The 22,921-nt window shown below is 36.2% G+C and overlaps 1 protein-coding gene across 1 annotated transcript in view; it reads right to left on the minus strand.

Annotated features, from left to right (window-relative positions):
- pcdh15b (protocadherin-related 15b) overlaps positions 1–22,921 on the minus strand; it is a 187,163-nt gene that overhangs the window by 98,563 nt on the left and 65,679 nt on the right. Inside the window, exons 9-12 of the mRNA XM_016287345.1 lie at positions 16,671–16,779; positions 15,952–16,064; positions 10,602–10,808; positions 7,017–7,151 (exon numbers count right to left, since the gene is read on the minus strand). Coding sequence (XP_016142831.1) covers positions 7,017–7,151; positions 10,602–10,808; positions 15,952–16,064; positions 16,671–16,779 — 564 coding nt within the window. The remainder of the gene's footprint in view (positions 1–7,016; positions 7,152–10,601; positions 10,809–15,951; positions 16,065–16,670; positions 16,780–22,921) is intronic.

The following is a 22,921-nucleotide window of genomic DNA, read 5'->3' on the forward strand; positions in this document are numbered from 1 at the left end:
TATATATATATATATATATATATATATATATATGCATTAAATTTAAGCAATTTTATTTTAACAAATTATAAACTTTTAATTTAAATTACTTTGAATGCATGCTTTAGAATATATATAAAGCTTTTAAAATTACTTACCTAACATGTTTTCTTTTAGGCTCTTTGTGAACCTATACTTTAATAATTAAATAAATTCAGTTAATTCACTTGCAATAAAAAAGTCAGATATTTTCTTTTAGCTGCCGTCTCAAACTTTGGTGGCAGCAGCTGTGTTTTTTTCCTGCCTTGTAAATGCATTTAAAGGCACAATATGTAAGATTATTTTATTAAAATATCTAAACCAGAACAATGTTATATATTTTTCTGACTTGTGTACTTACATTATCCCAAATGTTTCGAATAATGTTTAAATCCAGAGAAATAAGCAATTTTAACTAGTGACACGGACCGTGTCTATGGTGTCATTGTGTCACCTGCCAATGACGTCATAACCCCTCGATTTTTTTTTTTGATTTGTAGAAAACATGGAAACACCAAAGACGCTTTAATATGTTGTGCATTTAATAGACCGGTGATGACCGCACAGAGTAGCATTATAAAAGAACTTTCAAACATATCTAGTATGATAAAACAGTGCTGCTTTACCCCACATACGCACGACCGGAAGGAGCGGAAGCGCTAAAGTGTGCCATAATAAAAGCTCTGTTGCTTTCGAGCCATGTGTCACTCTAGTCTCTGATTAGCAATTGCTTCAGCGGCCTCGTTTCAACGGCTTTCCGCCTCACTCTGCTTCATACTACGATGTTAATAAATCTTTAATACATTAGCTCATCCATGAACACGATTTCTGCCTGAGTCCCGTCAGATTGCGTCGGCTGTGGGAATGAAGACGACAACTCCCATGATTCACGGCGTCATTAAACTACGCCTTTGTTTCTTTGTTTGTTTTGAATGTGCGCCCTCTAGCGGTGAAAAGCTGCATATTGTACCTTTAAATTCAAGATATTTTTCACAACAATTTCTTATTATTCATTAGAGAAGTGAATCACGGCAATTTTCTCATGAAAAGTGAGTCAAACTGATGCACTCCATGTTTTGTGTGATTGGCTGTTCGCTGCAGATGTCACACTTTCAGATGCACATGCTCTAGAGTTAATCGTCTGGATCAAATCCTGAGCTGATAGAGAATGAGCATTCTGAACCTGTTCCCTCTGACCCTCATATACTTCAAGCGAAATCGAAGAAAGAACTGGTGTGACATCATTTTGAACAAAATCAGAACAAGATGTACGTTTGGAATCCATTTAGAACAGGGCCGGTTCTAAATGAGGGCCGGTGTCCTGCAGAGTTTAGCTCCAACTTGCCTCAACACACCTGCCTTTAAGTTTCTAGTATGCCTAGCGAGAGCTTGATTTGCTGGTTCAGGTGTGTTTAATTGGGGTTGGAGCTAAACTCTTCTGGACACCGACCATCCAGGACCGAATTTGGACACCCCTGATTTAGAAAGTTTGAAACATCTTGCCAAACTGAAATTTCCGTAAAAGACCATTGGTCTGTGGCGATTATGCAATAGGTAGGTGTGGCTCTGGGGCTTTTCTGGTTCCTTTCTTCAGTTGAGTCCTTTGAGATCAGATGTAAAACCATGAACACACTGGAGAAATGATTTATAGTAGAAACTGAAGTAGTAATTCTAATTGAAAGCAAACAGTATACCGCAGCAAACGTATTTCAAACCTCTTTTTACCCCTAAGTGAAGACCGGAAATGAACATTGCTGTGAGTTTATTGGAGCCTTAAATCTAGACTCTGTTCCTCAACAACCTGACCTCCAAAAACATATCAGCCAATATGATGTTATCAAACCCAAATAATTCTGTGTGTTCAGATTGGCTAAAAAGAAGTATGGGCCGCTCCCCTCACTGTTGTTTGCTGTGAGTCTGTCACAGAGACAGATGTGATTCCATATTTGAGTGATATCTGTCAGGTAGAGCCTGTGCACTTGAGTGCATGTTAAGAGTTGTGGCACTCATATGGTAGATGCAAGTTTGCGTCTGGCATGGGGAATGCAATTATCCTATGTCACTTCTCTCTCCCTGACAATTTCCTGCCTCCTCTTCACTGTATCATTCTAATAAAGAAGCTGAAGCTCATGCAATAATAACAACAGACAAAAAAAAAAAAAACATCTGGACTGATCAAATGCAACACTGAGGTATCGTTTTGAATCAAGTTTTGAACAATGTTTTGGCTGAAACTAGTTAATTTAAAAGTTGTGACATCAACAAATGGCAAATTAGGAAGTGTTTAGAGTGTACTGTACTTCAACAAATAATGGTGAAATTGGAAACTGCTGTTGCCACAGAGACAGTGTTACCCAACTTTAAGAGGGAAATCAATCCTAGAGTCATGACATCGCTTCAGCGAGGTGCTTCAAGAGCTGAGCTTATCACATGTGCAAAGTTTGGTACGTCTAACTAGACAGCTCAGACATCTCAGTTAGCTCCAGGGTGCCGCTTAGGTGGAGTCCTTCATGTCGGTCCCTTCTGCTTAAAAACAAATTCAAGGACGTACGTCTCCAGTAAGAGTAAATGAGATGCATTACTGAAAGGCACCATTACTGCATAAGTTATTTCATGTGTATATGCAGCTGAGAAGGAAGGTTAGCAACTACTACTGTCAGGAAAACTGGTAAAACAGCTAGCAGAGAAACATGACATATGGACAATATAATGATATACAGTATAAGGATGGCCCTGTATATAGACAGACAGACAGAAAGACATAAATTAAAAACTATTTAAAATATAAGATTTTTTATGTTTTTGAAAGAATCCTCTTATGCTTTGAGAGAAAAAAAAATACAGTAGAAACCGTAATACTGTGAAATATTACTGCAATTTATTGTTTTTTGAGGATGGAAAGTTAAAAAGAGGAGAATTTACTCAAAATATAAATCTTTTGTAACATGAACAATTTATTTACTGTTATTTTATTTATCACATTTGTTTTTTGATTAAAAAAAAACATTTGAATGAAGTTGTTTGATTTAGTTATAATTTCTAGCACTAACATTTAATAAATATTCACACAAAAATACAAATGAAAAAAAGAATGTTAATGTCATAATGCAGTAGACACTTTAAAGGTATAACCAGGAATATGTAACAAGGAATATTTTTGTTAAGCTTATTATTATAAGGTATAATTAATTTAACAGATTATCCTATAGTTAAATTAGGATACATATTATCATAATGCCTTATATTTATAAAATGATTGTTAGACAGCTACTTCACGACACCAAACTAAAATAATAATAATAATAATAATTGCATACAATTGCTCAGAAAATCATTTTACAATACATTAAGTATTCTGGCTTTGTAGAAAATGGTGCTAAAACTGTTAAGCATGTATTGACAAGTAAGTGCGCCAACACACAATTCCAGCAAACGTGTTTCCATTAACAAGGGAGATGCACTTGGGTATTCTTTGTGTAGGTCATAATAGTATGACCCACACTTCCATAATTTCCCTGGTCCTAAAAATACCATTGTTCTATCTCATTAACAGGCCGACAGCACTATAATACACTCCACTGTATCACTGTAATATATGTCACAGACTAAAATAACCATGGACGTGCTCAGCGTTAATTCAAATCCATTCACCGCCAAGTAAAAATGTGGGGAAAACCGCAATCGCCTACATGGCACCAAATTGAGATCTGTATATCTCTGTTATGCAGTACGATAGATAGGCAGGGAAATATGGTGCTTTTGTGTGAATTGTATAGCAGGATCCTGAGAGAATTACTGATGGCATGACTGCAGTGCTCTGCATTGTCCATGTGACCTGATGCAGCATTGTGATATTCAGCATTGTAACTAACACTACTGAAAGCTGCAATATGGAAAATTTGTGTTAAGATCTTTGGTAAGATATCTAACAATCATTATGCCGAATGTCAGTGCCACCGAACTTTGGTAATGTTATGCATTTTAAAACAATAGTTTTCAATGAATCAATACAACAATGGGAGACAGTTACCCGCTCAAAACATATTATGTTTTTGTTGATGTTGTTAATTATAGTCTCTCTGGTAAAAAGATTGCCTGCAATTACAGGGCCAAATATCTGTATTGCATCTAAATAACCAAAAATAAATTATTACATACATACATGCATGCATACTGTACATACATAAAATTAAGTTAAATGGTAAATGTCCGTCTCTTAAATAAAAGCTTGCAGATGGATCCACACGTCTCACGTCTCGTCAGTCCCGTTACAGTCAGATACAACTTTTCTGATATCAGAATTAGGGAAAAAAAAAGTCTCATTAAAAAGATTTAAATGGATGAAATTCTTGGAAATAAAATGTTATCAAGTAGTTTGACATAACATTTTGTAATTATTTCAGTAACACCTTACAATAAGGTTCCTTTTATTAACCTTAGTTAACTACATTAGATAACATAAACTAACAATGAAAAATACTTGTAAAGCATTTATTAATCCTAGATCATATAAATTGCAATATGTAGTAATACATTATTAAAAACCAAAATTGTATATGTTAATATTAATGAATGCACCTGAGCTCAAATGAACCAAATATGAAGAGTTGTACTTTTATTAATGTTAACAAAGATTAATAAATACGGCAACAAATGTATTGCTCATTGTTAGTTAATATAAGTTAATGCATTAATTAACGTTAACTAATAAACCTTATTGTAAAGTGTGCCATTATTTCTTAGATAAAAAGAGAAGCATGAAGAATATTTAGTTAAAATAACATTTTTGAGAAAAAAACACTTCTGTCTACATGATATATGAACTATATTGGTATAAATTATTTTCAAAACCTCTTGAAAACAAGATGAATACAAAGACTACATTTCTAAGAACTTGGTGCACATGCTTTCAACTAGATTTCTTTAAAAATACTGTATATCTTGTCACTTGTCATTAGGCGCGTTTCCATTACCCTTCAAATTGCGAATTGAAAATATGCCTAATGGAAACACGTCAATTTCTCAAAAACGCCCATATATGCAAAAAAGTTTTTACGCTCGCATGAGGTGGTTTTTCAGGCAATGCGAAAAAGGAATAATTTGCAAAACTGCAATGGAAATGGCTTTTTCGCATTTATAGGTCACATTGCGTATGTAAAAAGTAATATGATCATTCTTCAATGTACTATAACCTCCAAGAAACACTTCATAAGTGGCCGCGCTCCAGTATAAGGGGCTTTCCCTACTATTAATGCTTAGACAATTTACACTGCACACGTCTGCGGTGCAGTATGGCTCTGATACGGTCACTGAAGCTGATTACGGCCACTCAGTGCTTGTGTTTATGTTTTTATACAGGCTATGGTTTATTCCAGCCGCGCCACGCACGTTTCTGAAGCTGCTCGCTTTGCTGCTTCTGTAAAGATACACGCATAAGCCTCCTTTGAATAAATATAGCCAAAATCCCATCAAAATCCCACCAAAATCCATTGCCATGACTTATCGCGAAGAGGCAAAAGGTTACGTTTAAGTCTCATAACATAGGTTAATGGAAACGCCGTCATTTCGCAATACTTTTTATCGTCATTTATAAAATATAAAATATCGCCAAAGTTTTGCGCAAATCTGTAATGGAAACGCGCCTAGTGACTCGTTGAATCGAACCGGGAACAGTCTCTTTCGGATATGGTCGATTCGTAATTAAACGAAAAACGAGCCGAGTGTTTGCGCAGAATGTACCATACCAGAGTGTCAGGAACCACATAATGACGTAAATACGTCATGACGTCAAATGATAGGTATTTGATTTAGAAAAAAAAGCGATTCGTCATGACCTAAATAAATCGCAGAATCGCTTATTTATGCGATGTTCTTGCTCATTTTTTACTTCAAATAATAAAACAAATAAAAAAAACTGAAAATACACAAGGTGTTGGTAAATCCTCATGATTATTTTTTTTACCGTGATGCGTTACTGCCATTCATTGTTGATGACTGACATGTGTCTTTGATTTTTCATTTTATACAGATTTAATAACAAAGAGAACTTTTAAGAACAGAACAGATTCACAGAAATTAGTCTAATTTCCCATTACTAGTTGTGACATGTAACTCAGCATGAATTCCAGTGATTCATTTAAAAATGACCGGCCTTGTTTGTAGTTACATGTTAGATTATATCATAAATGTTGTTGACAGTACATCGTTTGCTGTGGTATACCCTGTTTACAAAACAGTCTGGTGGTGTTTCTTAACATTAAACTGCATTGTGAATTTAAATATGATCATTCTTCAATGTACTATAACCTCCAAAAAACACTTCATAAGTGGCCGCGCTCCAGTATAAGGGGCTTTCCCTACTATTAATGCTTAGACAATTTACACTGCACACGTCTGCGGTGCAGTGTGGCTCTGATACGGTCACTGAAGCTGATTACGGCCACTCAGTGCTTGTGTTTATGTTTTTATACAGGCTATGGTTTATTCCAGCCGCGCCACGCACGTTTCTGAAGCTGCTCTCTTTGCTGCTTCTGTAAAGATACACGCATAAGCCTCCTTTGAATAAATATAGCCAAAATCCCATCAAAATCCCACCAAAATCCATTGCCATGACTTATCGCGAAGAGGCAAAAGGTTACGTTTAAGTCTCATAACATTGGTTAATGGAAACGCCGTCATTTCGCAATACTTTTTTATCGTCATTTATAAAATATCGCCAAAGTTTTGCGCAAATCTGTAATGGAAACGCGCCTACTGCCCCACATCACGTACTTAAGAAGAGCCACTTGTCATAGATAATCTATACGACCGCATGGCTTGCACTTGATCAGAATTCCTTTAGTGCAGTATGCAGTTTTAAAAATAACCCCGGAGCGAAAAATCAAGTGGTGTGTGGTGAAGCAAGTTTAGACAAAGTCCTTGACATGAAAGATGCAAGCCGCAGTGACAGAGACAGAGCTAAGCAGGCTTGTCAAGGAAAGGTGGCATGGAGCCCTTACCGTGAAGGCATAACTCGGCTGTTCTTCATGGTCCACGGGCCTCAGTAGTGTCAGGTAGCGTGCGATCCCACTGGGCGTCACTGCAAAGATGCTGTTGTAGTTGTCCAGAGAGATGTGCACCATGGGATCTTTCGTCTGCAGTGGAAATAAATCACCGTAAGTTCCCATGTCAGAAGGCAGAGACATCAGAAGACAGAGCATGCTGGGAATTTGACTATATAAATTGCTAAGGATGGGAAAGACGCTCATAAAATCCAGTGCATTAGAGAAACACACTTTATAAGGGAGAACTCCAGTCAAAAGAGAGATAAACAACTCAAAACCTTCTAAAATAAATTTCAGAAGCACCAACTTGTGAAGTTTAAGACACTGATATCTGAAATGTTAAAATAAATGAATAAGGATCATAAATATCTAAAGAGATTATACAAGAGCAACAGCATTCCAAGAGTCAGCTAGCAGCTGAAAATGCACTTTCATGCTTATGAAATGTGCAAAAATAAAGCATTTGTGGCGTTAAAGTGTTGTATCGGCACTGAGGTAAAACATAATGTTATCATGTACACTACCAAACGTTTGGAATAAGAAGGTGTTTCTAATGTTTTTCAAAGACATCGCTTATGCCCACCAAAGATGCATTTATTATGATCAAAAATACAGTAAAGCAGTAATATTGTGAAATATTATTACAATTTAAAATAACTTTTATATTTGAATATATTTTAAATGTAATTTATTCTTGTTATGACAAAGCAGAATTTTCAGCATCATTACTCCAATCTTCAGTGTCACATGACCCATTCTAATAATTCTAATATACTGATTTGCTATATAATTGATCAATAATTAATAATTGTTCTTTACGGAGCCCCACACATGGCATGCAGGAAAAAAATAGTAGGCTAAATCGTGTGCACGATTTACTATTCCGTTTCCTCGATTTATACATTTATGCACACAATTTATAAATCGAGAGAACAAATTAGTAAATTGTGCACACAATTTAGCAAATCGAGGAAACAAAATAGTAATCCTGTGCAGGTTTTAGTACATCGAGGGAACGAATTAATAAATCGTGTGCAATGTTTAAAATAGTTTTTGCTGCTTATTATTTTTCTGAAAATGGTGATTTTTTCCCCCAGGATTCTTTGATTAATAGAAGGCTGTAAATAACAGATTTTATTTGAAATAGAAATCATTTGTAACATTATAAGCAGCTTTTCTGTCACTTTTGATCAATAATTTTTTTTTTTATAATTTTCGCTGTCAATTCATTACCACTATTCTGATTAAAAACAATCCAGATTGTGTAATCTATATGAATGCTGGAGATATCATGTGGTGCTCTCATTCCCACCATTATCAATAGGAGCTGTTTGCCGTTTATACCTGCTGAAATTCCTCCAGTGCTACAACCTGGAGACTATTAAATCAGCCATTACGTCCCTTGCAGTACATACATTTTTCATGCCACACTGTGCATTATGCGGGTACAGACACTGCTGCTGACCTCTTGAAAAGTATGCAGCACATATATTTGTGCCTGAGTATTAATTGCAAAATAAAGTGCATAAGTTGTCAATGCATTTCCCTATTTAAGGAAACATAAATAATATGTAGCAAATATATTTCATTAAGAAAAAGAGAAAAAAAAAACAGTAAACATGCTATAGTAAAAATTGCTAGAGTAAAAACCTGTTAATTGGATAACTTTAAGTTACCTTACCATAAATGGTGAAAAAACATATCTTTATATATAATTTTACAGTAAAATAATGTAAAAGTTATGGTTTTGATGCTATCAAATCATTGCTCTGTTTGTTTGAACCACTTCATTAACAGTGTCAAAGTTTGAGGAAGGACTATCTGGCCAATGCTAAATAAGTATAAATATAAAATATTAAATGAATATGAATATAAAAATATTATTATTATTGCAAGTACACTTAGTAGCACACAAATAACACACTTCAGATTAAACACTCGTCACTTGTTTGAACACAGTCCTCCAAATTGACCTAATTATTAATGAGATACATTAGTTCAGTTGCCAGTCTGCCCAAAATGTAAACGAAAATCAATAAACAAGACGCAGGGCAATAGTCATGCACAGCATTAAGCAAATTGAATGATTCAAAAAGACAGCACAGCAACATTGATAAAGAGAGAGAAGGCAAACAAGGGCTTTTAACTTCACACATCTATCACTAATTTAATTAATACCTACAGGCACATCACCGAGATTCAGCTTTAGATGGGAGACAAAACATATGCTTGATATTAGAGTGTTTTCCATCTCTAAGACTGATGGGATTAAAGAGACAGTTCACCCATAAATAAAAATTCTGATGTTGTTTACTCAACCTTATGTCATTTCAAACCTGTACGACTATTTCTTTCATGAAACATAAAAGAAGATATTTTACAAAATGTTCCGTTTTTTCCCCCCTGTGGTGGCATAGCTGAGTTTTCAGCAGCTGTTACTTTATGCCACATGATCCTTCAGAAAGCATTAATTTGGTGCTCAAGAAAGATTTCTCAGTTGAAAACTTTGCTGAAGTTGACAGCAGTTTTGCTGCTTTTGTGATACACTACCATTCATACACTATAATTAAAAAGTAATAAACAATAAATAATAATCATAACAATAATAATAATACTTTTATTCAGCAAGTACACATTAAATTGATCAAAAGTGACAGTAAATAATAATATATTTTTTAAATGTATAATATCACATTAATCTTTATATTCATCAAAGTAGTTTTCCAAAATATATACAGTATATATATATATTAAGCATTAAAAACTGTTTTCAATTTTGTAAATAATAAGAACCATTCTAGCACCAGTAATAATTACTGGTTTGTGAAAGATCGTGTAACACTGAAGACTGGAGTAATTAAGCTGAAAATTCAGCTTTCCCATCACAGGAATAAATTATATTTTTAAAACATATTGCAAAAGAAAACCGTTATATAATATTTATAATAATACTATTTTTACTGTATTTTGATCAAATAAATGCAGCCTTGGTGACAAAAGAGACTTCTTCCAAAACCATTAAAAAATCCTAATTATTCCAAACTTTTGACGAGTAGTGTACACAATACTAGTATAAAAGTTTATGAGAGACGTAGCATGGAAAAGAGCAGCATGAACATTCTTCAAAATATCTTCTTTTGTGTTCCACTTATTTAGAATGACTTGAGGGTGACTGATAGAATTTTCATTTTTGGCTGCACTGTCCCTTTAAAGCAGAAGACGACTGTCATAGCAGAGTTCGCTATGTTCTAAGTACTTTGCCTTTGCCATCTATAAAGCAGAGATAATTGCAAAGAGTGAACACTCCAGAGAACATTAGCGCAGTGTAAGCACCTCCCCAATAAGTCTCTAAGTGCGAGCCTCCAAGACTGTATCTCTGATGCACTTTTCAATTTTAATTCACTTTTCTAAACGCTCCATAGAGCAGGAGCTTTGGTTAACTTCAGAGGAACATTTCTATACACACACATACACACATCCCTCAGGACACGTGAAAGTGATTGCTGTCTGAGCACGAGCACAGAAAGAGAGACTCCTCACCTCCTCAATGTCGTTATCCAGGGCGATAATGGCGAGGGGGGTGGAGAGATTGGCACTGCTCGAGATAGTGGTGCCCAGCGGAGCAGCCTCTGAGATGAATCCATGATAAGTGGCCACCTGGAAGTACGGCGCCTGATTGTTCTCATCAAGCACCTCAATGTGGAGATTAGCGAACGCCGGAAGAGGGTGTCCATTATCTTGCTCTGCCTAGAGAAAAGAATGCCATAAGTTGAGAGATTCTGACTCAAAGATGGGATACTGGTGTGAAACACAGCTTTTTTGGATTACGGTATGCTGCACATATAATAAGGGCAATGCGATAAGCCCGTATGGGCATACGAGGGCTTAACACTATCTACAGACCTGCCCCTCTAAATTAAATAAAGACCATGGCTGATTAATTCAGGTCATTCCCAAACTTAATTCTCTCAGAGTCTGGCATGCACCCAAGTGCTCGGAGCGCCTGAATATTTAGTGGAGTAACTATTGCTCAAATTCCTACCTCACCAGAGGCATTCATTTATAAGACTTTCAGCGATAAGAAATTTAAATAAAAATGTAACATCTGAAAATCCTGAACAGGTCTTTGGATTAAAATGTCATGAAGTGATTTTGGTTTAAGGCCTCCATGTAAACCTTGCAATTGTTGTACTGTTAAAATTCCACACTTTTTAAAGGGGACATCGGATCCTTATTTTCCTCAAGTTAGTATGATTCTTTAGGGTCCTCATAAAATGTCTGTAACATACTTTGGTTAAAATTGCTCAATGGTCATGTAAAACAACACCCTTTACCTTGTCAAAAACAGCTCTGGGCTGCTTTTCCCGAAACCTTCTTAACGCTACACCGTTCTTAAGTTATACCTTAAGCTATATATTATCCTTAATACGTGTTTCCTGAAACATTCTTAGTTCTATCATGAGATTTCTCTGAAGATTTTAGCATGGTAATGATATGACAATGTTAATATATTTGGTCTTGGCAGAATAGATCTGCTACGCTGCTGCTGCTGCTGCTGCTGTTGGTTATTGCTGTATTTGTAGATTATTGCTGCTGCTGCTCCTGCAAGCAAGTACAGGAATTTTCTGCTGCCAATGTATAAGCCGATATGGTGCTGTGAGTATTTAAGACATGCTGCTGCACAAATAGCATATAAAATAACCCGTAGCAGATATATACAGGTGGAGCTGGGAAAGGTGGAGGTTTTCAGAGGAACTCTATAAGCGCGCTGCAATGCTCAAGTGAATGCTAATCAGCCATTTAAATGTAAAGCAGCAAGCTCATTGGCTGTGTATGCAACACGAACCAATCAGCTTGTGACAAGTCATTTAGTGCTAAGAATATCATCAGTTACATTAAGGACCCATAGCCGGCGCCATCTAGAGTTTCATGACAGAACTTGGTATTTAAGTATGCCTTCTGTAAGTTGGAATTTTAGCACTTCTGACTCAATTGTCCTGTATTCAATAATTACAATATATTCAATAAATTAAATACTTACTTATTTCAGTAATGCCTGAAATAAGGTCTCTGGTAAACACAAGCTCAAGATATCTCCATGTTTTATTCTACGACATAAAATACATAAGTAATACACCCATATCGTTTGCCTTGAAAAGGGTTGTTGCTAATAAGTAGCTAAATGTGACTATAGAGCTAATCTGGGATATTAAACACCATCATACTGAACTGGAAAACACATTTTCTCATTAGTCTCATTGGACTCTTTCACAGCCACATTGTGTTTATAATCATGCGTTTGCAAACTCAAACTTTCTGGGAAAATGTATTTTAAATAAAGACTGAAAGAGTTGTCGGAAGCATAATGCTGGTGACGTTGAGGTCATGCGAATGTGGTGTAGTTTCTTTATATCCCACATTTAGCTTTTTACTCCTGACGATTATATTTACTGTGGGCTTCAAAATTCGTAAAAGCGGTGTTCATTTGTGAATATTATAATGATGAACAAAATGTGTAAGAACCACAAACGTTTGTTTCGTCACAGAGCTTATTTTCTGCAATAATCCAAAAGCCGATGGAAAAAAAATCCATCTATAATGGTGTGCAGAACTAAAGCATTATCAGTTCTGTTGCAGTTTACTGACAAATATATAAATAGTAAAGTACTATAGAAAAGTCCTTAAGCTGTGGGCTGCCTTACTCAAGCATGACTAAAGATGAACTCAGTTCTGCTGTAATATGTGAGCGACTATATCATCACTCTCACATTAGAAACCAAGAAAAATCAGCTTTAGCCATCTGAGTGACAGCACGTATTTCTAGACAGCTACAATTTAGGCTGAAGGGCAAGTTCAGAGTGACATTTAAAGGTACGGAAGAAAGACTGAAAATCAACAAGACTTGACAGAACTGTAAATATGAATGAATATACAGCATCCAGTGTGATAAACATGTTACTCATCAGAATATGAGGTTTATTGCATCAACTAGATTACCTCTCATGCTTAAATTGAAACCTCACAGGCATTTTTGTGGAATGCATGAAAATATGAAATTATGTATAATATTTTGGTGGTGAGATGTATACTGGCTCACGGCGAGGCATTATATATCAATATATATATAAGATAATTAAAGTTACAGAAAAAGATTATATTTCTGTCCATAAAGCTATTCTTCTAAGTCTAGTGGATGTCCAGGTTCCGCCCACAGATGGTTGATTGACAGTCTCATGCATTTTAAACATTAAAATGCATGATGCTGAAATTCTGACTTTGATCTAATGCAATGACATTCATAAGTGTGGCTTAACTGTCCATATACTTTAGGGGCCACTGTACATCTGATGTATTACAGAATTCCACTGACAGATAAGTGCAAACGGACAAATTTTGGGATTCTTGTAGCATACAGGCTACGTGATTGGATTTTGAGGGGACTCAAACGGGGGCTCTGCCCCACTGCTTTTGCTTTGAAACTGAGATCTTGACTGGCAGGCTGACATGCTGTTGTCACAATAGGACTGATTTTATCTGTGGTGCTACAACTGAAATTCCCTTAGGAAAAACTAAAGAGTTACTCTGTTGCTAATCTTACAGTGATTTGCAGAGGCAAAACTACTGTACCTAGCAGTCTGCGATACAGTGTGAAGTATATCATTCATTTGATATTGTGCATAACAGCAGTAGATTCATGAATATATCCAACCCAGCTAACTTTTTTTTTTTTTTGGTTGTGGGAACATCAAAAAGTCGAATGAAGCACTCAGAACAGTTTGCACCATGAAATATAAGTAGACAGAATGAAAGTCACACACACACACACACACACACACACGTTGGTATTGGTGGTTTATGGGGACTCCCCATAGGCGTAATGGGTTTTATACTGTACAAACTGTATTTTCTATCGCCCTAGACCAACCCTACACCTAAACCTAGCCCTCACAGAAAACTTTCTGCATTTTTACAATCTCAAAAAATCTCATTCTGTATGATTTATAAGCTTTTGTACCCATGAGTCCCCATGAGTTGGTGTGTGTATTCAGGTTTTAATTCCCCACCAGTAAAGAAAAACATGTACACACACACACACACACACACTGTATAATATTACAATAACAATACTGTATCTGGCAGTCTGTGATACAGTGTAAAGTATATAATTAATTTCATTATTATTCTTGTTGTTGTTGTTGTCATCAATCAATCAATCAATCAATCAATCAATTCAGAAATATAAATAGGGTAAATTGTGATTTATGTCAGCTTTACACAGAAAGAATGGTTTACATATTCTTTTTTTCTGGTTTTCAGCACACTCTACGGTGTGTGGTTTCATTGCTAATGGATTAATCGTGCAACTTAAAGTGCTGCTTGTTTTTACATAATGGAAAAGGACTAACAGTCAAATATATATTCTATAACTGTCATTGTGAAAGACCGAGACCAACTGGACAATGGAGTTAGTTTAGCTTGAGCAGTCAGGGGGAAAATGTTTCCTCTGTATATTCTGCTCATTTTGTTCATTCCAAATAAACCCTGCTACACACAGACACTTTAAATAGGGCTAGAAGGAAAAGAGTGCCAGAAATAGCAATATAAAGACAACACCTGAATTGCTTCATCCAGAAATACAAATCCTGTCATCATTTACTCACCTTCACTCTGTTTCAAACCTATAATACTTGCTTTTGACTGTGAAACACAAAGAAGTTTAACAATGTTCACGCTTCTATTTTCTATACACTGAAAGCGGGCAGTGGCCAGGGGCTGAACGCTCCAAAAAAGACATAAAAGCACCAAAGCGGCATGAAAGTATCAAGTAAATGCCGCATATGACTAGTGCACTTCATTCATGAAGTCATACAGTAATTCTGTGTGATGAACATTCTGAAAATTTTGCAGTTTGTTGCAGTTCTCAAATCACGTTCACACTCCTTTTGTTTTCAACAGCAGAAAACCATTTGGAATGACGTGAGAGTGAGTAAATATTGTCAGGATTATTCATGTAGTCAATTAGGATTGAAATGATTCACAGCTAGTCTTGTTCTCTTTGATCCTGAGAAGAGCTAAAGGGTTCAACACCTAGTTCATGTCCACCTCATGCTTCCCACTGTGAAAAGGCCGATGGCATGTACAGTGTTCTTTACGGATCATCACCCCTTACCTGTGTAAGCTAACTAACATTCTAGACCCTGATGTTCAGTTTCTAAACTCATGAACACGATCAGCTCAATTCCACAATTTCCCCTTTGGGATCCGAGTCATATAGTATACGGTACATTTTCATACCCCTGAAATTGCTATAAAAATGTCCATGATCTTTCAATGACTGATATTGATGCTTCTTATTTATTTATTTATTTATTTACTTATGTATGTATAATAATAATAATAATAATATGATTTTTTAATTTATTTACTGTTGTTTGGCATTTCATTGTACTGTGTTTCATTCATTCATTAATTTCCAAAATAATTAGATTGCATCTCCTGATGTTTGATATTTAATTAGCATTTTAAAGAAAATTCATTAATTAATTTGTTTGTTTTATTTATTTCATTCAATGTATGTATGTATAATTTCCTGATGTTTGACATTTAATTGTATGGATTTTTAATTGTTACTCATTATCCAGGCATTTGTTCATCTATGCATGCGTGCATGCATGCATATATTATCTAAAATCATGATACTTTTTTTTATTTCTTAATGTTTGACATTTAATTTAGCTGATTTTCTTGACAATCATAGATGTATGCATTCATGTATTTATCAAAAATTATAATTTTTTTTGTTTTAATTTCCTTATGTTTGATGTTTAATTTCAGTGATTTTCCAGGCATTCATATATAATAGTTTCATTGTTGATGTTGTCATTATTACCTTGATTACCAAGTCTAAATGCTGGTACTGCTCCCTGCTGATGGGCTTCAGGAGCTGGAGCTCAGCTGTGGTCCGATTTAAGGAGAAATACTCTGCATATGATGCAGGTTTCCCTACAAAAACAGAAGGTTGAGGAAGAAATTAATTTACAAAAAATTTATTTGTGTTATAAATGCAAGTCCTTTATAAGATAAAGGACTTGTATTCAAAAGTTCAGCATTGAACAATAACTCACCAGGGCACCATGATTTTGAGGCATACACAGTGAGTAGTGTATTCATTTTCATAGCCATACTTCAAACAGAAAGGCAAAATAAAACCACTAATGCACTTCCTCTATAAATAGTGGCACACAAGTGCTTTGTTGATAGTTAAAAGCATGAGGCTGCTGTCATATTGAGCCGCACGTCTGTGGCCTACAATGTGTTCTGACATATCCCTGACTGGAGGTCTAACCATTCCGGCGGTGCACTTTAGTTCCTCGGCTCAGGTCGCGAGCGGCGTGGTTCCCTGAGCCTGCTGCTCTGCTTCCAGGTTTCATCTCAAAGCACAGTGGGTGGGCGCACCTTGCCCGTGGCATAAATGCATTTAACTCCTGCTGTATTTCCGACCCGCTGCTCCGCTCTGCCTCTCCTGGAATACTACTGTTTCCTGCACAGTGAGGACTTGTATGCCAGTAGCGACTCAATATAGAGTACAGAGAGCTTACAAAGACTTACCGATGAGAATCGAGTACAGGATTCCTGGGCGGTCTGACGGAGGCTGGATGTTTCTGTCTTGATCCACAGCTTGAATGGGAGGAGTCACGTTGACAGGGTTTACTCGGCTCTGGAAAAGAGACACATAGAAGATTCTTACGTCATTTACACTGAGAGAGAGAAAAAAAAAACCTTTCTAAAAAGGTTCACGTAGTATTCATGTTGGTTTTGAAAAACTTGAAAAACTAGAAATGTTATAAATGTAATGACTCGGATAAACATCAAGTAAAAAAGCACTGAAATATTTTCCTTAAACATTGAATACATGTGAGTGTACATATTATTTAAATGTAAATCTATTTTCCTTTTTAATTTTTTTAAGGTAAAAAGTATTATTGTTGTTGTTATTATTTATTTTATTTATTTATTTTACAAATAATGTGAATTATTAATTACATGTCAACAGAATATCAATTAAATATCATTATGTTTTTGGATGGTTTTAAAACCTGAACTATGGATTTATGTATGTATGTATGCATGTATTTATTTATTCTTTCTCCCCATTTAAATTGGTTGCACCACAAGACATTTTTGGTCACATCACATGACTTTGAGGGCAAAATTGTAAAAATTAAAAAAAAAAAAATATATATATATATATATATATTCATTCATTCATTCATTCATTCATTTCAGTGACCCATGTATTATGTTTCCATTAATAATAAATAATAAAATATATACGTATTTAGACACAAAGCATTAAATAGTCATTTTCACTGGAAGATTCAGTTATGACATTCTGAATCATTATACACTATGGAAGTCAATGTCTACCGTCAACTGTTCGAAATATCTTTTTCTGTGTGTGTTCAACAGCTGAAAGAAATTCATACAGGTCTTTAATGGGCCGTTGTGACACCAAACCCCCTCATGGAAGAAGAAAGCCGTTATGTTTATAACTGTGACAATGATCGCTTAACAGCAGAGGTGTAAAGAGTACCTGAAATCTGTACTTGAGTAAAAGTAACCTACAGTAAATATTACTCCATTACAAGTTACAAGTCACCAATTCCAATATTGGGCTTGATTAAAAGTCTTCGAGTATCTAATTTGAACAGTACTTACAGTAATTATATTATTCATACAGGATTTAGGCTCAAACATGCACTAGTCCTCAACACCTAAGATACATGCCCATGAAAAACAAGAAACAGGTGATCTCTGTGAGGACAGCAATCACGTTTCTTTTCTGAACACCTCAATATTGCAATAAATCAAGGTTGACACAACAGCCTCTTAAACGTCTAACACTGAAACACTAAGTCTCAGTTAAGCTCAAGTGCTCAAAAAGGGCATAAGTAAACCAATGCCCTTCAAAAAGTTCTCAGCCATGTCCTCATTTAATTTATCAAACACATGAGATTCACAACTACCTACTAATGCACTCACATTCGAGTAACCGTGTTGACAAGTTTGGGTGAGTAAGGGCAAAACGCTTAAGATGTAGTACCTTCAATGCCTTGTAGATGTCGATATCACTTCTATTGTCGCAGAAATAAACTGCAGCAGAAAAAGTGAGATACTCAGAGGTGCACTAAGCAATATTTGAAAAAACGTTTTTGACCAGTGTTGGACAGAGTCCTAAAACACACTCGCTGCCAATCAGCTGTAAGGGGCGTGTCTAGTCGGATTGACTATAGATAGCGAGGGATGGCAGATAAAAAAAAGAGGAACATTTCGGAGGAACTAAACATTAAAAAGAAGGGTTACGATCAGGCAAGAGGTAGGACCCGCGTAAATATTAAAGCAGCTTTCCAGCGGTGGAGAGAACTAAAGGATCGGGAAGGCCTGGAATCAGACGTAGAGGTTGCTTTGTTTCTTCTTGATAGGTGAGTTACATTGATTTTGCTTTGTTTCACATAATTAATCTGTGTTGGCTTTTGCTTGAATATGCTGCGCATAGCAGATTCTGCCACTGTCGCTGCAGTTGTGTACGTACGTGTGGGGCGGGGTTATCAAAATAGGGGCGTGGTCCTGTTGTGGTATGGGCGTGTTTGTTTTGGTGCTTTCAAATATCAACATTGTTTAGTAGCCACTCACTGCAGAACACAAGATCCAGGGGGTGTGGTTGGATCCACATCTAGGGGGTGGAGATTGGTAGGTTTAGGGGTGGAGATGGGTGGGTTTAGGGATCAGGGGGTGGAGGCGGGTAGGTTTAGGTATATGTAAGGTGGGAGGAGTTGGCTGGATCCAACCACGTCCCCTGGATCTTGTGTTCTGCAGTGAGGACCATCTCACATTGTTTGGCAAAATTCGTTTAGTGCACCTTTAAGTACACCTTTAATTACATTGACTCGAATACTTTACATGACTGCTGGATCAAATAACCGCTGGTTTTTCAAAAGTATGTTACGTTCACGGCACAGACTCATGATGACTGACAACAGCATTCTTGAATGAAATGACAGTAATTTACGCCTCAAAAGGAATAACATTAAGTTGGTTACTATTCTAAAATGAGACATCGTCAATCACTTAAGTAAATGACAAATGTGACCTCCAGAGGGTAAAGCTATGACACACAGCAAATAACTTTCAATTTCAGTAGCAAAGAAAGAAAGAAAGAAAAAATTAATTAAACGTAATTTTTAAGTAGGAAAACTAAAATAGTATTTTCTTGTAAAACATCCTCCACAAATAATTATTTACAACTTCAAAAAAGACTTCTTTACATTGTATTATGTATTTTAGCAATCCATTTTTCTCTCGTGTTTTCTGTTGTTTGCTTATAATCAGAACGAGCAATGTTCAATGCATGAATAAATCACTCTTCTGCATCATTTTGTGTCAATGAATTAAGTCAAAATATGTCAGCGAAATGGTTTGAATATGCTGATTCAGACTGTTCACTCACGCACTGAATCGTTTGGAGTGGTTTCTTAGTCTTTAAAATAATAATAGGAGCACTAGATGAAGTGGATCTCTACCTAAAATCAACTGAAATCAAACCTGCCAGAGATGAAGAACGTCTTTATTGAGTTCAACAACTGCACATGCAGCTTATGAACAAACTTCCACTCAAAAAAAGAAAAAAGAATGAAAGAAACAATAAACACTACACATAATTACAATAAAGGTTCTTTATTGGCATCTATGGTTCCACGAAGAACCTTTAACAGTCATGGAACCTTTCCATTCCACAATGGTTATTTGTAGTGGAAAATGTTCTTTAGATTATTAAAATGTTCTTAAAACTAAGAAAATAGTGTTTTAAAAGAACTGTTTGTTGAAAGGTTCCTTGGGAACCCCAAAATGGTTATTCTATGGCATTGCTTTTGGCACTCTTATTTTTAAGGGTACGGGTAAAAATCAAAATGTGGTTTAGAAAACTATTAGCACACATATTTTCAGTATCTGCAAATCACAAACACCAAATTTAAGGAGAAAGATAAGATCTCAAAGTGTTTTTCATTTCAGCAGAACAGAACACACTGCCCAGTCTCGACTATGCTGCATAAAAAAATGGTAACTGGATAAACAAATGCGTGTATTCCTCCTAGACTTAATAAGCAGCAGCAGAAAATCAGCATGGTTAAGATTTATTTCTCATGGTTGCCCTGTAATTCCCAGCCCCTGCAATTATAATGCCTCTGATAGCAGTAAATCACAAGCTCGTGGGGTCTTCGCTGGGTGTGATTACCCATAATACTCTCGCAGTCATCCATTATGCACACAAATGCTGCATGTGTATTGTCCTGGGAGAAAATACTCAAGGGAAAATGACTTATTTACAATAATATATAATATTACTTATGCAAGTCATCAAAAGCCAAAGTAGCTCACAATTCATTTGAATTTGTCCTTGGAAAAAAAGAAACTAGGCTGTAACGCAGTGAGCTTGGATTCATATTTGCTAGAGCAATGTTTGTTCACATGAACATAAACATCACTATTTTGAAATGCATGAAATTATCCAATCGAAATCTAAAACACATACAATAGGCAAAATTGTATACTGTAGACCAGGGGTGCCCAACCCTGCTCCTGGCGATCGACTGTCCTGCAAAGTTTAGCTCCAACTCTAATCAAAGACACCTGCCTTTAATTTTTAAGTGATCCTGAAGACCCTAATTAGTTGCTTCAGGTGTGTTTGATTAGGGTTGGAGCTGAACTTTGCAGGACAGTCGATCGCCAGGAGCAGGGTTGGGCACCCCTGACGTAGAGATTGCGACAAACCTCATAAGGCATCTTCTAAACCCTTCCTCATTTGAATAGCAATATAAAAGACTGCTTTCCAGTGCTGTTTTAATATTATTTATATACTATTTTCAAATAGCTTTTATTTTTACATTTTCATTTTAGTCCAAGTTGTAGTAATTTCATTATATGCTTTTGTCATTTGTATTACTATTATTATGTTAACATGTTTTATTTGGCTTTCATTTATTGACATTTTAATAATTTAGCAATTAGTGCTTATTTTATTTCAGACAGTTGGCCAGGCAATTTTTTAAAAATATGTTTTAAGTTTTTTTATTTCATATTTATATTTTATATTTATATTTCAGCTTCATTTCCTTTTGATTTTTAATAGTTTTAGAATCAAACATCAATTTTGTATACATAAGTAAGTGTGTACATTTATTTGTGCTGTACTTACAGTAGGACTTCATCAAATACCATATAAACAGGTAAACTAGAGTCAATCCTTTTCACTAATTTGCAAAAAATTATTTGCCAATTGTAGTGACAGACAGCAAATGTCAGGACTCCATACTGTCTCTACAAATATTTAATTTGTTAGTATAAATGGATCATTCTGGATCTAAATTCCAATTGGATGAGCCATGTTTTAGTCCAGCCACTGTAAAATACAGATAAACACAAAAATATCAGGTTGAATAACAATTGCATAAAAAGTTAAATTCTAAAACTATACAAATATAATAATAACTTATTTCAATAATTGAAATGAATATTACACATTTCTGTTGCTGCCATTTTTCAACTTTCATATTATCATATTTGTGATCATTAAGTTGTTCTTTGTTTCTTATTCCCTACTGCACCCAAATAAAATAGGAGTTTGGTCTCACTCAACAGCTACACGATAGCCATATTTTCAGCCATTTTTCCTAAACTGACAGAGGTTGACAGCCAGTAATATTAGTGATTGACAGCAAAACAATAACCCGTGATGCAAGCTCTTATGTCACATGTATGTCAGTGACATGACAGGCAGCTAATTGTGGACTGTTGTTCTGTTAATACAGCACTTACCAACCGAACACATGCTAAACATTCAGTTATGACCCTTGAAAATCGCAGGTAGTCACTTTGGTTATAGAATGCAGTTGTCACTTGCTTTCATAACTGAACCATATTTAGCTCTTCAAACAGCAGTGACAAGTGTATTGTCCTGTTGTGTTAATGCACCCAAAGGCCCATAATATACCTAAGTTAATGCAAACGCTTCTTCCTATGCAAGCTCATGCAACGGTTTGCTGAAATGTGTCAGAATACAATCCAAAATGTAATGCATATCTCAGTGTTACCACAAATGGTGTTATAGTGGGTTTTAAGTGTAAGTTTTTGTTGTCACATTAACTAATGTCATGGTGGAGAAACAGTTTGACTTATACTCAGTGTTGGGGGTAACGCATTATTCACGAGTTCACACTTACTTATAATGAACCGAGTAAAGTTTATGCGTATTTGGCGTGCTGTCCGGGGAGAGGGCTCCGAGCTCGGTAATTACTCTCGAGCCCGGGGTCCTCCCCCTGGCCGGGGAGAGGGGTCCGAGCTCGGGATTAAGCCCGGACCCAGAATGCTCCCCCAAAGATGCAATTAGTATGGGACAGCAGCCAGAGAGGAGCGTTGATAACCCCCCAAATATGCAGAACTTTAAAATTGGTGGGTGCTGGACATCGCTTGAAGTAGCGGCACTGCTGAGGCTTAGGAGAGAGAACTAGAGGCTTCTGCGGAAGCGGGCGCTGCTGCGGCAGTGTAAAATACAGATAATGGCTCCAGCGGGAGCGGGAACTGCTGCGGCAGTGGGGAAATATGGAAAAGCTCCTGCGGGAGCGGGCACTGCTGCGGCAGTGGGGAAATATGGAAAAGCTCCTGCGGGAGCGGGCACTGCTGCGGCAGTGGGGAAATATGGAAAAGCTCCTGCGGGAGCGGGCACTGCTGCGGCAGTGGGGAAATATGGAAAGCTCCTGCGGGAGCGGGCACTGCTGCGGCAGTGGGGAAATATGGAAAGCTCC

This window comes from Sinocyclocheilus grahami, unplaced genomic scaffold (assembly GCF_001515645.1).
Source record: "Sinocyclocheilus grahami isolate Dianchi unplaced genomic scaffold, SAMN03320097.WGS_v1.1 scaffold221.1, whole genome shotgun sequence".
In the NCBI taxonomy this organism is placed as follows: Eukaryota; Metazoa; Chordata; class Actinopteri; order Cypriniformes; family Cyprinidae; genus Sinocyclocheilus; species Sinocyclocheilus grahami.